Source organism: Fukomys damarensis, unplaced genomic scaffold (genome assembly GCF_012274545.1).
Source record: "Fukomys damarensis isolate Sample0158 unplaced genomic scaffold, DMR_v1.0_HiC HiC_scaffold_39, whole genome shotgun sequence".
In the NCBI taxonomy this organism is placed as follows: domain Eukaryota; kingdom Metazoa; phylum Chordata; class Mammalia; order Rodentia; family Bathyergidae; genus Fukomys; species Fukomys damarensis.
Window position 1 is genome coordinate 3908675 of NW_022900951.1, and position 22851 is coordinate 3931525.

Consider the following 22851-nt stretch of genomic DNA (forward strand, 5'->3'; position numbering starts at 1 on the left):
AGGGGAAGGGGAAGGGGAAGGGGAGAAGGGGAAGGGGAGAAGGAGAAGGGGAGAAGGAGAAGGAGAAGGAGAAGAATTCAGATGTCTTGCACAACCCGTGCTCCAATTTTCCTGACCTTAACTATTCTCTGTAGCCCAACTGAAAGTCTATTGATGCGGGACTTCCTAGGTAAAAGTTATCCGTGGTGCTCACTGTGCAGAGCTGTCCTTTGAGATTCTGGATTTCTTCAGAGAATGATATGCAGTCATAGATCTCTGTGGCTGCTCTCAGACTCTGTTTGCAGTAACAGCCATGGTGTATCTGGGCTGTCCTTTGAGACGCTGAGGGTCTGAAAGGCAGGATCTCCATCCACACATCTGTCTTCCATGTAGGACTAGCAGGCACCAGACCAGCATTGTGTGGAGGTATTTTTGAGCTCACTGAGGTGAGTTTCTGTAGGGCAAGAGACACATGCCTATCTTTGTATCTTCTTTGAGGATCCCAGTATCAGTAAAGGATAGAGTTTTGTAGGACTGATTTGTGGAATGCTACTTAGTACCAACTATTACTTGCTAAGTCACATTCGACCAACTTTGCTCAACTGCTGAAGGTGTTAGCTATCTTGAAGATTCACATGAGCACCAAATGAGCTATGAACGCAATGAGCTTGAATCATTCCAGGTGTTTGGTAAGTTCCACTGTTTTTCCTGAAGAGAGTAACTTGTTGCTTACTCCTGCTGAATGAGTCAACCAACCAGACAGAGTTCACCCACTGCATTTCTGGGAGCAATAACACCGATGCTGAGATTTCAAAGCCCGAAGGGCACACACAGTGCATACCTTCTACTCTTACTATTATGGCAGGAGGAACGAGACTCCAGACCACATCATGTGACAATCAGGGATATTTGCTCTTCACATGGGCCTGGAAATCTGCTATCCTGCAGCCTCAGACATGTTTTCCCATAGGCAGCATGTGCTTGGTTGTGTGTGCCATCTGCTGAAAGTTTTTAAAAAATGTTTTTCTTTTCCCTGGCTGTTGTAGAAACATTTCTTTGAGAGTTTTAGGAAATTGCATGGGATCGTGTTTATTTGATAGGCTTGTTTAGTTGCTCAATATTGGTGACAAACCACGAGATGAGACTTTGATGACACTGCGCATAGTTCTGTCTTCCCAGTTGCTTATGTTGAGTTTAACGGTTTATCAGAAAAATGGGTGTAGCTTTACCTCGCCAGGGTTTGAGTCTTTCTCTCCCAGTTGGACTGGGATTGTAGCTTTGGTGGATAAAGACTGCAGAAGTGAAGTAGCATTCTCACCCATCACCTCATAGCCGAAGGTCATCTACTTATCATTCCTGACTTTTCACCGAAGACATGAATATTCTCCATCCCTTGGCAGTGGTGCTCCTTACCCCTCCCCTGGTGTTCTGTGCAAGTCACCAAGCATTGTCTGTGGGAGTGAGAGGAGTGGTTGCCTAAACGATTTCGAATTCTGCAAGACATTTGAATCTTTTCTGTCCACCTTCCAGGAATCCAGACGCCTCTCCCGGGTGGGTGGTATGGCACATCAAGTTCTGGGTGCTGGGTGGACTTGTGATTATAAAGATGTCAACATTCCCATGCCCTTTCTGCAGGTGGAATTAGGATGTATACTTGTTCCTTTGCATGTGGACACACATATCTGTAATTATTTCTGTATCTACCTATATCTGTATTAGACTAAGCATGCATTTGTAAAAAGATGTGGGTAAAACCACAGCAGGGGCCACCACACCATCCATTCAAGGTGTATTTAGGTGGATGGGGCTGGGGGCTGCAAAAGAAAGCTCCCTCCACACCCCTCTGCTGTCTCACCTGAGCAAAGGGAAGCCCCTTCTTTGCACTGTGGTAGAAATGTGGTCACCAGTTGGACATGCATGGCTTGTAACTCCCTTTGGGATCTGGACTCTGGCAGGGCATGCCATTTCCATGGCCTCTCTAGCAACTCTTGCATTGGTTTGTTTGTTTTCAAAGCAGGTGTCCATCAAGCAGTCCCTTATGACATCATCTCCCACAGCTTGGAAGTCTGGAGGGTGCGTAACAACCTCAGAGGGAATGGCAGGTGCGTCCTGGCACCTGAGTTCTGACACACACACACATAGGTCATGTCTGTGATTTCCTGTTTGGCAGCCTTGCTTCTCAGCTGCTCTCTTATGTGGTTCTGCAGCTAGGTGTGCCTAGCACTGTCACCTGGTGAACCCCAATAAGACAGCCTGAGGCATATCTTAGGCCCTCAAGATGATGTATCTGTATTAACTCCTGGGAGAATACAGAATGTGCCCAGTGTCACAGTCCTTCATTCCTGCCTGCTACTCTGCCGTCTTAGAGCAGCCATTGCTGGAATTGTCTCATCAGCCACAGACTGTTGTTTATAAAATGGATGGAAGGTAGTAGCACCCTCTGGGGTAGATGTGAGGAGTTAGTAAGATAAGATTGTCCACTTGCATTCATGGCATGCAGTTCATGAGCACAGGATTTGAACCATCATGAGTGCCGAGAAACAATCCTGATGCCACCCTCTGAGGGAATTTACCAGCTTGTTGCTACTTAGTTGACTTGAAGAGTGCAGGGACTCTTAGTCCAGTGAATATTTATTGATGCATTAATGATATATCTTATATATTCATATATGCTAGGCATTTTACTCCATGTAATATGAATCTATACTATATATCATATCTTTATATATGTGCACATGTCTATATGTTGGACATCCCTTCTCCAAAATCCAAAATGCTCTAAAAAATCTGAAACTCCTTCAGCAACAACATGATACAAATGTTTTGGATTTCAGATTTTTTTTTTTTTCATTTGAGATATTTTGGAACACATGCATATACCAATAGGATATCTTGGGAGAAGGAGCACAAATCAAAACCTGAAATCCATCGATGTTTTCTACACACTCTAGGCACATAGCATGGCTGGCTTTAAATATTTACAAATTTTTCAAGTTTTTCCACCGAGATTCTTTATCCGGCTGCAGGATCCAATGTTAAGACTAAACTTTCCAAGGACACTTTTTCCTTATTTAACTAGTGGAACCCACCTTCCCATTTATTCATTCTGATTTTCATTCCTGGGGCAGGATATATATATATCAGAACTTTTAATGAAATTGGCCTTTGTTTTGTGGTCCCTTCACTTGTGGTTGCTGAAGTGAAAGGGAAACTGGTGTGAGCTTGTTGGAATAGGAAGAAATGAAGGCAGCCAGGTGTGGTGGCTCACACCTGTATTCCAGTTATTCTGAGAGGCTGAGATAGGAGGATGGCAGATTTGAACCTAGCCTGGGTGATTTACTGACTTGGGGAGACCCTGCCTCAGAAGGGGAAACTGAAGAAAGGCTAGGGATGTAGCTGAGTGAAAGCACCCTGGGTTCATTTCCCAGGACCACAAGAAAAAAACAGGGAGGGAGAGGGGGAGGAGAAGTGAGTGGAGAAGCCGGAGGAGGAGGAGGAAGTGGAGGAGGAGGTGGAGAAGGAGGTGGAAGTAGAGGAGGAGGAAGACAGAGGAGGATAAGGAGAAGTTAGTGAAAAAGGAAACATAGGCACTTGAAAATTCTGTGGCCTTGCCTGAGGAGAATGGTGAGGCAGACTGTCCTTAGCATGCCTGGATTCCTCCTATAGCTGTACTATGGAAAACTTGAGAGAACTCCAGCAAATTGGTCAAACCTCACATTTCTTGGCTGCAGCGTCTCTGCAGCAAGAATGACACTATGCATTAGATCATTGCCCTCAAAGTGAGCACCCTGAGAAGATGAAAGCAAGGAAAGCTATAGTAGGAGGAAGAGTTTTAGCTTTCTTTGGAGGCTGGCAAAGAAGCTACACACTGGCATCATGAATTTATGTATGACTTTTCCCTACATGTGCGTGTGAATGTCCACCACAGAGAGCTCCCGCCGATGAGTAGAATTCAGTCTACAAGGTTCAAGGGTAAAACACTGTCTTCTAGCCACGAACACTTACTTTAAGATTCCCAAGACGTCTGCTCATGAAAATGCAACTTTCTGAATTTCAGTGATATTCCTGTTCTCTGTGAATCATGCGTTATATCTTTAATAAGAATTAGTGTTTGCTTTTTTTTGTTTTTAACTTGCTCCATCTTTGTTTAACTCTGACTCCTGTTTCTAACTGTTTGTTTGTTTGTTTGTTTTGCCTGAACCTGGTTGTTTTCCTTGCCATTGGTGAACTTCAGCCTGGGTGCCTTTTTGCCAGCCTCACTTCTGCAGGTTGCTTAGGGGGCTCTCGAGTCTGGGTCAGGGCCAGTGAATCATGCATGGCCCGAGGGACTGTGACATTTTGTGACATCATCTACTGACGCTGTTTCCACTCTGAGCTCCTCACTTTAGTCCCTCCTGGAAGCCCTTTCTAGCTTTATCCAAGTATGTTCTAGCCGCTTTCTGTACACAAAGTTCATTTGCTCAACTCACCAGTAAAAGGAAGCCTGGTGATAAGGTGACCTTTGTGATGCCAGTGGCCTCCTTTTGTTCCTTTCCCTTCTCTCGAGCACTTGGGATAATTATTTTAAGCAGCACACAGGGCACTGTGGGAATTGCGTCCAAGGGCACAGGGCTGGGTCTTTTCCTTGGCCTCTTCTACCAATGGACCATAAATTTGATGGCTCAAAGCAACTTGAGTTCATTGCCTTGTGGTTCTGGGTGTCCAAAATGAGACTTCCTGAGTTAAAAGAGCCAAGGTGTTTTCAGGGCTCTGCTCTTTTCTGAAGGCTCTCCTGGAGAATCTGCTTTCTCACTTTTTCCAGCTTCTAGAGAATTCTTGCTTTCATCTGCTCAGGGTGCTGTACACGGTGTCGAAAGCCAGCAAACTGGCATCTTCCATTCTTTATCTGTGATTACAAACCTTGCCCCTCCAGCAAGACACAGCCATCAATGGGGTCCACTTTTGTAACTCAGGATCATCTCCTCATCTCAGAATATTTAATCTCACCCTCAAAGTTCTTTTGGCTATGTAAGTTTCCAGGAATTTGAATATGGATGTATGAGGGAACCACTGTTTTACTCCCCTCTTTTGGTAACCAGCAGAATTAACATCGCAACTCTAAGGTCATGCGTTTGAGTTTTTGTGGCTTTGAGATTCTTTTCTCCCTAATTGCAAACTCATTTCGCACTCACCAGACAGTGCTGAAGATGTCGCGCATAGTGTTGACCATGTTGTCATTTATTCTTTTTTTCCCTAAAACATGCACTGTGTTATTTTGGGGATCTCATGGAATCCATGTAATCGGAGCGCTTGGCTCTTCCAAATGGGCTCTCCCACCTTGTGCATTGAAGAACACATAGATATAAGCATCGAAGTGACTGAACTCTCCCTGTTATCTCTCTTTTGTTAATTTTAGGAGGAAAAGCAAATAATTGGGAAGGAGGTATTCGGGTTCCAGGCATCCTTCGATGGCCAAGGGTGATCCAGGCTGGTTTGGAGATTGATGAACCAACAAGCAACATGGATATCTTTCCCACAGTCGCAAAACTGGCCGGAGCATCACTGCCCCAAGACAGGTACAAAGTGCTTGGCTGGGTCTCTCTGATCGATCTCACGGCTGAGGAGGTCTAGTTTGTCTGGATGCTGGCACAGTGCCACTGGCTAGGCTTGTTATCTGTATCTTGCCAGGGGACTTCCTAGTGTTGACTAGTGTAAAACAAAACAAAAACAGAAACATCCCTCTCCATCTCATTGTCCCAGTAGGAAATTCAAGGACACTGGACATTTTAGAAAAGTTATTTTATTTACACACAATATCTGTACCTTTTTTGATGGGGTACAGCATAATAATTTCACAAAACTTGTGATGATAGACCAAGATAATTAGTATTTCCATTTCTTCAAGTGTGGGTGAATAATTTCTCTGTGTGGAGACTGTCCAGACCCTTCTGGTTGCTTTGAACTATATCAAAATTGTAGACTAGAGTTGCCTTGCTGTGCTATAGAACACCAGAGCTAAATCCACTTCTCTAAGTGTAATTTGGTTCCCGTTATCCAGCCTCTCTCCGTCCACCCTGCCCCTTGTGCTTGCCGGTGCACTGATGACTGTGCTACATTTTTCTTCTATAAGATCTGTATTTATTGTTTAGCTTCCACAACAAGCCCTCTCCTGTTTCCTTATTGTCCAGTCTCTGCTAACCAATGTGAGTTTTACTTTCTTATGTTCCCTTTATAAATGATACCATTAAGATTTGTCTTTTGGTACCTGCCTTGTTTTGCATAGCATAATGACCTCTAGTCTTATCTGTCTTGCTGAAAAATGACAGGATTTCTTCTTCTTCTTCTTCTTCTTCTTCTTCTTCTTCTTCTCCTTCTCCTTCTCCCTTCTCCCTTCTCCCTTCTCCCTTCTCCCTTCTCCCTTCTCCCTTCTCCCTTCTCCCTTCTCCCTTCTCCCTTCTCCCTTCTCCCTTCTCCCTTCTCCCTTCTCCCTTTTCTTCTTCGCAGTTGAATGGTATACCATTATGGCCATAGACAACTGTTTCTTTATCTGTCCATCCACACACACATATTTACTTTGATTCCTCTTCTGGGGTACCGAGATGAGTGTGGCGGTAAACATGCTAGTGTCGATCTGTCTGATGTGTCATACATGCACTGATTTCCTCTCCTTTGGGACTGGGAGAGCTGAATGGCTGCTTGGCAAGTCTACTTGTAGCTTTTTAAGGAACTGTCATGTGGTTTTCCATAGTGGCTTTATGGATTTACATTCCCACCAACAGCAGCGAACGTATTGAGGAACCAGGAATGTGCGTAGATATTTCATCCAAGCTTCCGCTTGCAGCCTTCTGCCAAGTCCTTCCCTCTCTTCACACCACTGGCTTGCTGTTGGGCCACAGGGCAGCTGCCCCACTTTGATCCTGCACCTGTCCTTCCCGCCCGCTCAGCAGCTCCTGGCTGCAGCAGCAAGAAAGGTAGCTGGCTCCCCAGTGAAGGGCCCTGTTTCCCAGCATGTCCTCATTTAGCAAGTTCCAAATGAAATGTCTTTCTCTTAAATTTAAATACAACTTCGTATGACATTGCCAATGGTTTCCTTCTTAAGTGTTATTACCAATCCGAGGAGTTTTAAGTGAAGCGTGCTGATTAATTGTTTTCATTAGTTTGGTGGCAGGCCAGGCTAATGTCACACAGGCAGCTGCAAATCTTATTTAAATTTGCCTGCCAGGAGAAGGAAGGGAAAAGGGGAAAACTAAGAGGAAAACAGCAGCTCCGCCACAGGGAGGACAGAGATAGCTTTGCATACTTCCCGCTGTTTTTAAGTTTGTGTCTTTTTCTGTGTGGTTTTTTTTCTTATTGCTGTTTAAATTTGCTTTACATACCTAGTCATCCTAACAGACACACACACACACACACACACACACACGCATGCACGCACACACACACACACACACGCACAGAGGGAAGACAACCTTCGGTATTGACCCAGTGTCAAATGCTGTGGTCTCAAGACTTATGGACATTCATGGCTAGTCGGGGGCCTCAAAGCGCTTTTGTATGTTGTGTGGGTTATACCCACTGCTGTGTCCCCAATTAGCAGGTAAAGCTGGAAGTGATTCTAAAACCTTAAACACTGCACATCCCACTGCCCAATATAGTGTTGATGATGATGGTATCGTCTCCATTTTGGATGCCAAGAAAATGCACTGTACGAATGGTAAGGTCATTTTGAACACAAACAATGTCTTCCTGGAGTCATGAAAGTAACAGTGTCTTCCCAGATCACCTCAAAAGATCTACGGCTTCCCCCGGGGTCTCTCAGTAGCACTTAGAGCATGGCTGCTGCTCTGGGTGGGAGTGGGGAATCTGTCTTCCCACCACACTTCTTGGGTTCAAATCTTTGTCTACACAGTGAGGTAAGTGTCAGAAATTCCCGGGCCTTGATATGTCATCTCGGAAATGGGTTCCATAGAAAAGCAGTTAGGAGAGTGATAGAAGATTAAGGCTGCCAGTGAGCGAGGCCTGGTGAGACACGCCTATAACCTAGCCACTGGGGAGACTGAGGCAAAAAGATTGCCAGGTGGAAGGCAGACTTAGCAAGACCCTGTCTCAAAATACAAATTAAAAAGGGCTAGGGGTGTAGCTCAGTGCAAAGAACGTTAGTTTAATCCTCATTACCAATAATAATAATAATAATAAAAAAAATAATAATAAAAATATGTAAAATACAATATAGAGAAAGCAGGAATGCCTGCCGTTTCTGTTCAGGCAGTAGTAACATGTCAAATTCTTGCCTTTTCTACATTTAATACTCATCCAAGATCATCGAACCATCCCATCTGAGAACTCTTGGAGGCTTTTAAGATAGACTCTAGTCAAATTCAAAATTTGGAAGCAGTAATTCAGAGAGCATCTTTCCTCCTGACAGAGCCAAAAACCTCACTCTGTTTTATCCACTCATTGGACCTAGTTCTCACCTATGGGATAAAACATAATACTTGCTTTAATTTACCAAAACAGAGTGTGTAGCTAATGTCTTCATTGCATTTTTCTCTCATGACCCATACTATTAAAATTATCACCCATCTGCACTTGCGTACTATCTTGGAGTGGATTCTCCTCCAAATGGGAAAAGGCAAAATAAAGAAAAAGGATAGAGGCAAGCTGGAAATCTTGCTTTTGCCCTCCCATCAATTCAGTCCTGCCCCCAGTGGGTCCCACTCTATCCCACTTATTCACACCTGTCAAGAAAGAAAAACATCACCCTCTTTTTCTTTAATTGATTTTATCAGTACATTTAGGTATACAATATAATGACATTAATCATTGAAAATTTGCACCTTTACATAATCTGTCTTGTTTCTTATTTTTCCCCATTCCCTTGCCCTCCCTTCAACCCCTCCACTGCTCCCTGTCTACAAAGACTTTGTTTTCATTTTCTCATATTAATTCCATTCCCTTCTTTCCATTCCCCTACATCTCCCACTTCCCCTTTGCCCCTTTTCTTGCTATTTCACTTTATCTATGATTATAAATATAGAGAACTAAAAAAAATCAGACCTCCCCAAAAATGGGCATCAGAAATGAACAGAACATTTCTCAGACAAAGAAGTAAAAGCAGCAAATAAACATATGAAAAAATGTTCCACATCCCTGGTCATTCGAGAGTTGCAGATGAAAACAACACTGAGATTCTACCTCACCCCACAAAGAATGGCTGCTATCATGAAATCAACCAATAACAAGTGCTGATGGGGCAGTGGGGGAAAAAGGAGCCCGCCTCTTCGTTCGACTTGGCTCTTTAGCGTGTTAGTTCATGTCCTCTTTAGAACACACTCTCAGGGCTGAAGACTTCCCCTCTTTGCTGGTTTCCACATGGATCACATTGATGCTTATTGACCTAAATTACCATTGTTATTGTCTCTGTGTTGGAGTCCAAACTCTCAAGGCGGGTCCAGTTAACAAATGTGTTCATAATCCTAGAGACAGCACACAGTAGAAAGCAGAAATATGCTTCCAGAGACCTTGTAGAAATAAAGTGGTTGCACAGTATCTCATTTGAAACATTTTGCCAACCATGTTGGGTCACTTTCCTATGTTCTTGTCCGGGAAGCTTTGAACACCGCAGGTGGTGGGTATGACACAGTTTTCCTCGTGGGACATTTATCAATGCCTGCAGACATTTTTGGTTGTCTGATCTCTGGTACCACTGGCTTCCAGTGGGAGGGTGGAAAAGATTCTGCTAAACTTCCCATAGTGCACAAAACTACCCAGTACAACAATGAATGAGCCCCAGAGAACAATGGATCAACTTAACAAATATGTCTGAGGTGTGAGGTTGAGAAATTATGCTTGAAAACTTATTATTTGTCTTCTAGGGAAAAATGTAGTGACAGTAGAAATTCACACCAAAACTTTTTAATAAAAGATTCTAGGTGATATCTTTGAAAGTTTATCCTTCTATAAATTTGATATACAGATATTTCCCCTTTGAACATAGCCTTAACTCTTTCCTGCTAAGGTGGGTAGAAGTAAGCTTTGTCAGTTTTCTTGCTGGGGCATTGTGTCAAATTTACATATCTCAGGAGGGGAAACTCATTCAAAGGGAATGACTCAGGTTCTTAGCCAAGTGGCTTCGCTTCACCAGGGTGTTTTGTTAAAAGGAGAGGACTTCTGTCCCGTGGATGCTCGTTCGTTCTTCCAGCATAATGCTGTAATTCTCACAAAGTATCCTGGGTCTCCTGAGAGCCATTTCTGACCAGTTGGTATGACTCAGCCGTAAAGAAAGAGAAACTAGAGTCTTTGATAGGTAAATGAATGCATATTGAGGCCATACTCTTAAGTGAAATAAATAGGACACACGTGTGTAAATACCAAATAGTTTCTCTGGTGTGAAAAGCTAAAAGTATAAAGGAGGTTCAAATCGTATAATTGATAATATGAAATAGGAAGAAAGGGGCTAAAGGAATAGGGGAAGTGGAGAGAGTAAGGGGAGAGGAAAGAAGGGAAAAGAAAATAATATGAGAAAAGGAAAAAAAATGGAAACGAAGTCTTCGTAAATAGGGAAGGGTGGAGGGGGACACAGAGGGCCGAAGAGAGGGCAGGGGAATGGGGAAAAAAATAAGAACCAAGATATATTATGAAAGGTGCAAGATCCCAATGATGATTGTAGCTGTACTGTATACCTAAGAAGTACCAATAAATATAATGACAAGAGTAAAACTCAGTGGGAGATGAGTAGTCCTTTGACCCAGAGTTTCTACTTTAGCGAAAATAGAGGCAATCCACAGTTTGTACTCGAGTCAAAGCGGAGAGAGCCACGGTGCAAAGAGGGAGTTTTGCTTTCAGAAGTATGAACGTTACAAGAGAAAATAGCTTGCGGATTCAACCCCATGCTGTGGTTATGTAACACTGATCTCCAGCAGTGGGTTCTTTTCTTCAGGCACATTTTACTGTTTCATGTTCTTTAAGTAGCGTGGCTCACCTGAAAGCTTTCGGTAGCTACCATGGTCAGGCATATTCAGAAAACTTTTTCTCCCTTCCACTAAGCTTTCCAAATAAGCTACTTCTGGAAATTGTGCAGGCAGTGTTTTGTAGTGCTATTAAATGCACATAATTGGGTGTTATGAAAAGAAGAAGAGAAAGAGGAGGAATAGTATAACACCTGAATGTATTAATTCATGAAGGCAAGAAACCATTTTGGGGGCTTCGTCTTTGCAAGCAGACACAATATTTCCATAGCAACATGATAACCCTTCCTAATGCTGGTAGTAAAGGGTCACAACAAGACATAATTGATTAATTTTTTTTCTAACATCTAAGTTCTGGGCACACTTCCCTTCTGAATGAAAACCAATTTCCAAGGGCTACTTTTCTCCCCAGGTGAAAAGTCAAGCGGACACGTGCAGTCCATAGCATGGTTAACTATGCAGATTTGCTAGAGAAATATGCATTTGATTGCAGCTAAAATGCCAGCCAGACTACTTATTTTCCTTTTCTGAATGGCAGCGCTGTGTGTCACACCGACAGTGGACTGGCCTCTCTCCCCCAGAGTGTGGTACTATTTAAAAAAAAAAAAAAAAAAAGCCTCTACCAGCAGCAACAATGCACTGTGCTCTGATCAAGGGGCAGGGCTGACTGTGGATCCCACAAGTGGTTCCAAACCAACCCAAGTGTTTGGACAGCCCAGATGCGAGGTACAGTTTGATAAGTGGGGGGTCACTTTCAGTATTTCATGGCAGAGATGAGCTTCCTTCCAACAAGCCATATTTCTGCAGCCCTGTGCAACGGTGGTTTTCCACTGCAGCATGGTTTATTGCCTGCTTCTAGGAGAGAGTATGCTGGCTGTGATATATATATATATTTTGATATATTGATTGAAGAAAAAGAAATTTGCAGACTACACTTTATTCCCCTCAAGTTAAGCAGTTTCTTTTTAAGACAAAATTATGATACTTGAAGTCTTTTAAAATATCTTTATTAGTGTCTATTGATTTTACAAAACACTGGGTTTCACTGTAGCATTTTCATGTACGTGTACTATCTGTTTGGACTATATCCGCCCTCCGTTTACCCTTCCTGACACCCTTTGCACCCGCCTGTCCTCATGCCTTCCCTCCTGTCTGTTCGTCTCCTTTCTATTTTCATGTCTTCTTTCTTTTTGTTAAGATTCCACATATTAAGAAAATGTGTGGTATTTGGCCTTCTGAATCTGGCTTGTTTTGTCTGGCACGATCTCCTGTTCCTTTCTCTTTGAGTCCCGTTTTTTAAATGTAGTTTTCCTATCGTGACCCATTTCAGCTATCAGGTACGAGCAAGATAGCACGCTCATCCCCTTTGTTCTTAAACCGTGTGTGGAGGTTTGTTTCCACGTGGGGAATAAAACCAGATTTAAAAAGTAAAGCTGCAGACAGTGGCCAGCGGTAGCAGAAATTACCCTTGCTTTGGAGGAGTCCAGAGTTTCTCTCCCCTCGCAAGCAGAGAGAACCGACAGAGGGAGGAAGCCCCCCGTCCCGAATCCTCACTGTCGCGTCCTCTTTCCTGTTCCTCCTCCGGGAGGTGTCATCGTCCTTGCCGGTCACCCTCCTCACTGTCTTTTCCCTCCTGTCCTTGTTGAGGATGTCACCCGAAGAGGCCTGGGGTCTTTCTTGAAAGGGCTCTGAGAGTCAGGAAGCGCTAGGAGTATCCTTTCAGTGGGGGGAACAGCGTTGCAAAGAACGGGCAGCTGCATGGAAGGGGAACTGCGTCTCCCTCATTTCTTTCTGTCCCGCTGGTGGTGAAGGACATGTGGCTTTGGGAAGGGAGCCAAGCCTTGTTTTGGTCTTTTTTTTTTTTTTTTTTTTTTTTTTATTTTTTTTTTTTTTGGTACCGGGGATCGAACTCGGGTCCTTGTGCTTCCGAGGCAGGTGACGGAACCCCTGAGCTAAATCTCCGGCTCCGTTTTGCTCTATCTTTAACTTGTGATAATAGAGTATTTTCAGTCTGTAGAGGTCTGTGGGGTGCATAATTAATAAGAGTGCTATTGGTATCGGTAGCTTGAAGGGCTCGAGTAACCACTCATTTATAATTAGCCCTCACGGAGCTCTTAGGGTTTCCCCTTTATTGAATCCCCCCTCCAAAAAAACAACAACAAAAAAAAACTTATTTTGTTCATCACTAACTGTACGTGTCTCTTTGCAGTCTGGATAGTTTTCTTCTCCGTCTTGTTAGACACCCGGTAGTAGAGGAAATAAACTTTCCTTTGGGAATAATTGTTCCATCCCCAGGGTAAATTCATTCCAATGGAGAAACACTTTCTGTGAAGCCTGTCTGATCACTTGATCCCATGCTGTATGGTATCTGTCTTCATCCCAACTACCCGGAACTCTCATTTTCAGCCGACCTATAATCGATGCATAAAGGGTTACTTTTGGCAAAGTAGCGATCTAGAAATTGGATATAGGAGAAGCAGTAGGGAGAGTAGATGAGAGGCTGGATGTGAAATTGTCTGTTTTGTCACATGGGCTCTCACTAGTCACCCAACCTCAGAAAAATCACATCAACACCAAGACCTCAGTCTTCTCAGCCCCTCAGGGACAACGGCCTCCACTCAGGGGGCGGCATTTGGGGGATTTCAGGAATTATCGCCCGAATGGAGCCAGAATCCAGATGAAGTACCCGGCGCCTGGTCAGGGTTACTTCTTCTTTTCTGTGTGCATGACTGCATTGGGTCTGTGCAGCTGTCTCATTGCTCAGGAAGATGTTTTAGGGTGAGCAAGGACGAGGGGTACGACTGATGGAAGAAATGATTTATCATGCAGGGTCATTGACGGGAGAGATCTGATGCCCCTGATCCAAGGAAAAAACCGACACTCAGATCACGAGTTTCTCTTCCACTACTGCAACGCCTACTTAAACGCTGTGCGCTGGCACCCACGGAACAGTGAGTAACGGGGAACTTTGCGTGCTTCTCAGGCCGTGTGGTCTATGCCATGCGGAGAGATGAGATGAACAGAGGGGTTTGTTCTACGGAGGCCAGCAGATGCCAAAAACTGTGCATGTCTTTTGCTTGGTTCTCTTTCCTAGAAGTTGGTTTCGAGTCCCTCCCTACACTCTACTGAGAGGCCTCCTGTTCTTAGAGCCTTCTCTTCATTCTTCTGGTACTGCACTGTTAGAGAATGAATGAATGACTGTCGTTTCAGTAGGGACCTCACTTGCTTTGCTCAGCCTCAGACTTGCTGGATCACCACTTGTCAAATCTGTAGTTCGTCACTCACATCTATTTGCTAGATTTAGATCATTAAAGCAAAGTTAAAACGCGTGGAAGTTATCGAACTTCCCAAAGCAGTGTCCTTTAAACCGTGCACTCTGTCAGCGACGAGTTCTAACCTGGCTTTCCCAATGCCCGTGGAAGGCCTAACAGACATAAATGAATAAACAGCGGTACGCTGGCTTCCTCAGCATGACCTGAGGTTTTCTTTACGTCCTTGAAGCTCTGAATGACATTGGTGTTCATGTCACTAAGACACCTAGGAGTCTATGGAAATTCAGCATATTGCGCAGCTTTCACATTTTCTGAAGTAGGTGTTGAGACTGGACTTGCCCTCCCCTCTTTGGAATTCAAATCCAGGAGACCAGACTCTTGTGGAAGATGTAATCATTTATAGCTGTTGGTTTCTAGCTAATTTCAGAGTATTTCTTTGTTCTGTGCTCTAAAAGACAAAATTCATGGCCTAGACCTGCAGAGAGTCTCACCCCTGTGTCCACAACAACATAGAAATACTGTTTTTTGTTTGTATATTCTTCTTTTGGTTTTTTAGGTCATTTTATAGCATTTAGATCTGAACCTTCTAGTCAGTGAAAGCCATATTCTTAATTTCTTTTTATGTGGTGCCTCGAGGATTATTTTGAAGGAAGTAACTATGGCTCCTGGGTGTTTAAAGTGTGATGTCATGTCTTGAACTTTGCAGAACTGCATTTCTGTTCAGCCAACACCCTTCCCCTCCTTACCAAAGCCAGAAGGAACATATTGGATCAGAGGCTGGAGGGAAACATTCTGTGGAGGAGCAGAGAGAAAAGAGACAGGAAGAGAGGAAGTAGGAATAAGTGAGAAAAACAAGACCCAGTTTCTGGTAGGAAACAGGTCCTGAGATGAAAGTTGCTTCTTAGGCACAAGCAACAAAGTTGTTAAGTGCAATTCCTTAAACTCTTCTGCCTGGAGGCAGCCACAGAAAGAGGTGCATCGCAGGATCTCAAGGCTGGATTTGTTTACTTAGCAGCTTTGATTCAGTGCATGCTGGCTTCTGTGAATATCTGATGCAGGCTTCAGAGTATATCTGAAACTCAGATAGCGTGATTTTCATGCATGTCTTGCTGTTTGCTACTTAGGGTTCTGTCTAATCACCACTCTCTGCAAATATTTATGGGCCAAGTGCAATAAGGATGCGCTGTGTTCGCCTGGGCATCTGCCAGTGGACAGAACAGACAAAATTATCTACCCAGAAGTTGCTTACATTCTAGAGCATTCCGTGCTGAGAAATGTGCAAAGTACTGGGAATCGAAGGGTACACAAGGAAAGGTGACTCTCTCGCGTGCAGAGCCTCCTGTCCACTGAAGAAAGGAGAAATTGCACTAGGACTGGCTGAGTGGGTCTCACCTTAGACCTACTTTGGCAGAAGTTTGCCAGTAATCATGGGCCAGTGTGGATCTCTTGTATACCTTGTAAGCATGGGCGGGTTATCCCCTACTTCACAGTACTGTGTAGTGAGAGGAGAGAAATAGGGGATCAGAGGTTAGCATCAGGCAGTGTGAGGGTGGAGCCAACTTCTGTTTGTTCAGCAGTCCTGACAGCTGGTTGTTACACCATCCCGAATTGGCCACGTTGGGTGTTTTTACCAGCCAGCCACTGGGACGCAGGCTTCGTTCCTTCTTCAGAGATCTGCATTAACGGCACGGTGCTTCCTTCATACCAGGAAACTCCGACTCTCTGGAAATGCCTTCCAGATCCAATTACCGTCTGTCCTGATGCATTCAAGGCCTAAATCTAACAATTCCAGACCGCTCGAATATTGATTTCCAAGGCACGCTGAGCTAAAATTTCATTTCTGCTCTTTCAAAACCTGGCTCTTTTAATTTTCTATGCAATGTCTTTTCCTTAATATAGGTGTCTCCACCAATTGAATGACTCAATCGAATGCTCCGGTATCATTATTCCCTTTATGTTCTAAAAGAGCTCACAGCACAATAACTAACCCGGATAACTTTTTGCATTAAAATGGGAATTGTGAGTTAAACACTTACTATTCATTATAAATTAAATATCCTTGCTTTAAGGAATTATGATATAATACCATTATTCCCATTACATACTAAAAGAACCCACCAAGCAGTTACTGTAAACTGGAGAACTTTTTTGCATTCAAGTGGGAATTTTGAATTAAATATGGACTGTACAATGCGTATTAAGAAATGGTTGCTTTAAACTTTGGCGTATGAACCAATACTGGCACTTGCCGTTTACTGCATATTGAAAATTGCTGCTTTAAGTTTTGATGTAGGAATCACTGTTGTTAAAAATCTCAACCCAATTTCAACTCGAGTTATTTAAGGATGAAATTTATCTTCAAAGGTAGGTAGATACCTTGCTGAGGAATTCTGTGGCACATTTTTCGACACATTTGCATCGGTGCATGTAGGTTATACAGATGAATGGCTTTCATTTTGGCAGATGCGTATGTATGCATAGCATACATTATTCACCCCACACACAACACACACACACGCCTTCCCCTGTTCTGTCTCCCCTTCAGTTTCACATTTTTCACGCATCTGGCCCAATGTGGACAATAGATTTTAATCAAATCCATGTCCGTGTTACCAGCCCTCATATCCTGAGTGCCTCTTCTCTTCCTCTCGTCTCACTTTCAAGCGAGTGAAAACAGTCTGCATAAGATAATGATCATGGCATGGTGAGCGCGCCTACACTGGCTGGACGCACCACGCTCCGTGAATGGCCGTGGGCACTTCCCAGAATACACTGCAGGAGTGCACGATTAATACAGCCGTCACAGGGCCACCTAATGTTTTGGTCAACCGTGGAATGCGTACAAAGTGGTCGTACAGCAAGGAACCTAGCAAACGCAGCCAGCCGAAGCTTCATTTCTTCCGCAAAGAGCTGCCTTACCAGAGGCCACTGATAGCAGGCACCAAGAACACTGTCTGTCCTGATTAGATGTCCAGGGCCGTTGTTGCCATATAGCTAATATCACATAGCAGCAGTGTGGCCACCTTGGTTCCTCCAAGCGCACTCTACCTCGTTTGCAAAATGACAGCAGCGAAGGACACGTGATTTGGAACAGGTGCCTTGCGGCTGCATTTTAAAGCGTCTCCTACAGACATGTATAGAATGTTGGCATCGGGCAGGAAAAACGTAGCGTTGATTCGAAATGCCGTGCATTCACGACAGGCTAAGCGCCCCAGGAAGCTACAGAGATTAGTTCAGAAAATGTATCCTTCCCCATGTCGAGCCGGCGGACTCTCACCGAGTCTGCTGCATGTTTGATTCAAGTTTGTTGGAAACGTTTTTCTTCTTGTGATTAGGAAAAATGTCGGCAAAGTACAATGCAAAGCAGTAGGGTAATTGAATCCATTGTAAAGAAATGTGGTCATAGCCAGCTTTATTGTCCAAAAGAGGAGAGATGTAATTCTTTAAAAAAAAAAAAAATCAAAACCCGCTTGGGATTTAGCTCAGTGGTGCCGCCGCCTGCCTCGCAAGTGCAAGGTCCCCGATTTGATCCGTGGTACCAAAAAAAGTAAAATAAAATCAAAACCACACTACCATAGAAGTAAAGAGAAATACTTGCATTGGTCAGTACTTAAAATTCTCACCCAGTTAAAAAAATAAGTTAGCCTCCGCGCCGAATAAGAGAGATGAATCTCACCGCAGCCGCCCCGTGTGGGACTCCCATGCTAACGTGTGGAGGGGCTGCATGGGCTTTCATCCTCCCTAACAGCTCTGATGACTACTGGCGACCTGCCGTTCTGCGTGTGCTTATCACCAGCAGGATCTGAAGGGTCAGAAGTGAAATATCAAAGCTGAATTAATCGGGCTGAAGCCGCACGCATGTGGAACTCGGCCTCTCCAGATTGTAGCGCGCTGAGAACGCTCTGCTATTTCAGCTAACTTTAGGAAGGACGTCATTTCACCCTGCCACAGCTTTTTGTGTGTGCAGAACATTTCAAGGAGATGTTTTAAGTCTTCGTATTTTTCATTTTTTCAGCCATGGGACATTTTTTCTTTTCTGTGCCCACAGAGCCCAGCTTTATGGTACACATAATCAGAGCGCCTCAAGGTGAGGTCATTCTCGGAAGGAAATGCTGTGCTCTGCTGACCGGGTAAAATGAGTGACTTAGGAAATTAGGAGCGGCTTTCATGAACGTGTACAAATTTTATTTATTATTATTTTTTTTTTTTTTTATGTAGACCTATACTATACTAAGCCTATTAGTATAGGTCTACATATATATATGTAGACCTATACTAATAGGCTTAATTCCCCAACCCTTCATTTTCTTTCATGGGGGAAAAAATTTAAAAATCCTGAATCTCTTTTGCTTTCTCCAGTAAGTTGGCGAAACGTACTTTTTCACATGAAACTTCTCATTCCCTTATAAACCTCGGAGACACTATTTGAGATAACGATTCACAAGCCTATTAGTATAGGTCTACATATATATATGTAGACCTATACTAATAGGCTTAATTCCCCAACCCTTCATTTTCTTTCATGGGGGAAAAAATTTAAAAATCCTGAATCAGTTTTGCTTTCTCCAGTAAGTTGGCGAAACGTACTTTTTCACATGAAACTTCTCATTCCCTTATAAACCTCGGAGACACTATTTGAGATAACGATTCACTTGCAGATACAGTTTCAGTGTTGTCTCGCCCGAGATCACATTCCCATCATGGTTGAAACTTAATGGTCGCTACTTTTGGTTATTTTTCACTGTGCAGTCTTACATCCTCATAGGGATGGGTACATAAATCTAATTAAATTTCCCTGCATGTCCAGAAGAACCCCGGCATGTCTGAATGTTCAAATGCACTGTTCCGGCTTTGCACCTGTTGTCACTTCACCGTAGCTCTCTTCGGACCTTCTTCCCATCCAATTCTCCATCCTTCCATTGCAATGCATTCTGTATGGTCTTTCGCACACCTCTTTTCTTCACCTTCAACACAGGTCCTGTCTGCTTTCATGAGCTGTGAGTCCTGGGACTTTCTTCGGAGATGTTTCCTGTCTAGCCAGGGCATGCCTTACTGAACGACTGTTTGTGTCTCCCTTACCTTCCTGCCTCCTATGCAAACAGGTTTCCTAGGCGGTGCCCGACCTTTCCCTGTCTTAATCTCTTGTTCTTGAATTTGCCATCTCCCTTGTGAGGCTACCGTCTATCTTCTGAAGACTAACGGAAAACCTCACTTTCATGTGCCCATTTACTGTCTGCCAGATACTAGCTGACTGCTTCGCAATTCATGTTTCACTTAATCTTCCTGATTAAAAGAGATGATGACAGTGGTAGGAGCACATCTGGCCGTAATAGTAAAACAACACAACAACAGGAGAAGAACAGAGAAGCTTTACCTGGCTGTTATGAGAGGGGAGTGTGCCACACCGCCTCAGGGACACAAACTCCTCCCGGCTCCGCCTCCATCACCTGGAGGATGTAGCAGCCCCATCTTGGTGGTTGGTGGTTGTGTCAAAGCCATGTGATGGGTGATGGCTGGACGGATGGATGGACAAATGGATGGATAGATGAATGGATGAGAAGAATGACAAGAAAAAGGTGCATGTTTTAGGTAACTTTCTGTCACCGTGACAAGACACTTGAGGAAAACATTTTAAAAAAGGGAAGTTTATTTTGGGTCACAGTTTCAGAGGTTCCAGTCCGTGGTCCCCTGGCTCCATTGCAGAAACATCATGGTAGAGGAAGACGGATCACCTTATGCCAGCCAGGAAGGTGAAAGGGACAGAGACCAGGGATAACATACAGTCACCAGAGTCGCACCTCAGTGAGCTCCTCCCTCCAGTGACGTCCCACCTCCTGAATTTTGCTCAGGGCCGTCCGATTTCTAATCCCTCAACGGATTCATCCACTGATATGGCCAAGGTCCTTATCGTGTAATCACTCCCCGATGTCCCCACCTCTGGACATGTTCGGAAGAAGTTTGAGTTCTAGACCATGGTGCATGCCCACCGTCTCCTAAGAAAGTTGTCTAGCCTCTCCTAGTTACAGCCCACTGACCAGAACTTAATCACCTGTGTGTGCCCCTGGCTTCCAACGCAGCCAGGAAATGGAAACTTACCCGCAGGTAACACTGAGACAGCAGCTGGCAGCCTCACTCGATCTTGACTCTCCTACTCACAGGTGGGAGACAGAGAGGCAGGAAGTCCCATCGTTGCCCTGTGGCGACAGGGGGCATGGCCAAACTGGGATTTGCGGGCAGCACCATCTGCTTTTAGGCTTTCTGCCCCATTCCTTAGGATGTCTTTCATCTAAGCCCACGTGCTCATCCTGTACACAGTCACAAAGATAGTTCACCCACCTCATCGCCTGCCTGGGCGTCTCTTGGCCTCCTGGAGTTCATCCATGCCCTCTTGCTCCCTCAGCATCCTCTCAGTGTCAGCCCGGGCTGTCTTTCCTCTGGCTCTCCCATCCGTGACCAGCATCTCTGAGCTGCCCCACTCCTCCCTTAGCATCTCCCCACGGACTTTCCCAAAGATAGAAATACTTGAGTTCAGTCCGTGCAACTCTGCCAAGTGGCCACTACTCGATAGGAGGAGACGCCCAACCAAATGCCCCTGCCAGCTCTCTGGCTCCTTGCTTATGTCTCGCTCCCCACCGGTTGCCCCTTCGCAGTACCTGCAGGCAGCTTGTGCTTGGGGACTCAGGCTACATGGAGCACAGTAGGGAACAGGAAAGCGGCCGTTACTGGGGTCCCTGCAGTGGGTCCCGCTCTCCTGTGAGCCAGTACGATGTCTGCAAGATGAGAAAGAGGGAAATAAAGACACACAGAGGACCTTCAGCTAAACAGGGTCTTGGGCAGCACAGACAAGACACCAAGTACATATTTATTTATATGAGCGTGGGGAGTCGGGGAGCTCGGCAGGTCTCGGGACACCTGCTGGTACATCGTATCACGGTCAGATCTGTAGAATGAGGACACTCGCTTATGTTTTGCAGAAGAGATCAAATAATTAAATCAGAGAGGAAGAATTTAGCTGGTGTCAGTTGACCTGGGCTGGGAGTGAACTCAGCTGAACCTGCTACTTCCAAAGTAACACAGTCGAGTTATGGAGGGGCGGGAAGCTTGAGCCACGATAGCCTGCTAATGCTGGGCAGGGGCGTCTGCTGCATCAGACCTGTGCGGTTCTAGGCAGGATGTCAGGATGGTTCCAAAGGACCACAGTAGGAAGCACTGGGCTTCTTTTCCTGCGCTGGATTTCGTGAAGACAACTGGATCCTTCCCTATCTTTCAGTCCCTCTTGTTCCTGAGTACCTTTGTTTTTCATTTTAATACGTACCAAATTTTTACTGATCATCTATTGTGTGCCACACGCTATGCATTTCAGAGGTGTGGGAGGTCCAGTGCTTGCACTCAGAGAGGGAATAAGGTAGCGAGAGAAATGGAGGCTGCAGACAGTTGCAGACAGACCTCAGCAGCCGATGAGTGTGGAGAACTCATGCGAGGGACAAAAGAGTACTGGTGACTTGCAGCCGGAAACTGGGACAGGCTACTCGAGGAGGAGTTGTGGTGAGGCCTTGAGGGATGGGCGGGATGTTAATATGCGCAAGAAAAGGAGGGAAGGTGATGTACTTAGTACACATCTCCGCCCACTGTTTACCAAATTATGCAGCTGTCTTTCCATGTGCAAAGCCAAGGTTAGTGAAAGGCAGTATTTTGTGCTTGGACCCTCCAGCTTCACTTAGGGGAGCTTGAGTTGTTCCCACACCTGTCCAGCTTTGAATAAGATGCTCTTAGCCATAGCCTGGAGCTGGGTATTCCTCCTTCAGTGTCTCCTATCGTGATTTCTGATGCAGCCCACCACAGGAAGCTGGTGGGGCTGGATCTATGACGTGCTAGCCCCGAGCTGTCTCGTTGGAGGACGGGGATGTCGCTGACAAGCGGGAGAGAGCTCCCGGGGCGGTCGGGAGACTCAGGCATACATGGCGTTTTGGGATCCTCTGTGCACACCGTGTGAGAAGACCCTGGTGATGTTGTCTGGTCCCAGGTGCCGTCTGGGTTGTTGGCTTTGGGTGTGTGTGCGGATGGGGAAGGGCAGTGAGATTGTCAAAAGCAAGTGATGACAGACTGGGGACCACGAGATGGAGGTGGCCATGGGGTCCCTTGGCGTGGTTTCCTGAAAGTGGTCAAAGGAAGCCCCTGTGTTCCTGCTGTCATCGTCAGCAGCTCTCTGTCCTTACAACTCCCAAGTCACCTGTCCTGTAGGCCCCTCACCCCTGTGAACTGGCCCCAAAGGAAGAAGGGAGGTGTCGCGCACAAAGAACTAACACTCGCAGCCAGGAAGTGGCACAACTGGGACTCGAACTTACACCCGGGCTCCTAGTGTTGAATGGGACGGCTGAAGAGAACAGGTCATCAGAGCACGGTACCCTTCAGGACTCAGCAGGAACGGGGACACGGGTCTCAGCTGCAGACCCCCCAGAAGGGTAACTGGAAGCAAGAAAGTGCCTGCTTTGGGGGGCAGACTGGCTTCTCTGAGGCAGGAATGAGAGTCTTCCCAAGGGAAAGAGAAGGAGGCTGCAGGGAGGAGTCCAGCAAGGCGGCACCTTGGTCTCAGATCCGCGCTTAGTGCACTCTCTCCTCCCCTCCCTCCTCCAGCCATCTGTGCCCCTCCCCCTCCC

The 22851-nt window shown here is 45.1% G+C and overlaps 1 protein-coding gene across 4 annotated transcripts in view; it reads left to right on the forward strand.

Moving 5' to 3' along the window:
• Positions 1–22851, forward strand: part of Sts (steroid sulfatase) — a 177680-nt gene that overhangs the window by 147807 nt on the left and 7022 nt on the right. For all 4 annotated transcript variants that reach the window (XM_010611155.3, XM_010611156.3, XM_010611153.3 and 1 more), the window contains 2 exons: positions 5375–5534; positions 13752–13873. In XM_010611155.3, the coding sequence (XP_010609457.1) occupies positions 5375–5534; positions 13752–13873 (282 nt within the window). The remainder of the gene's footprint in view (positions 1–5374; positions 5535–13751; positions 13874–22851) is intronic.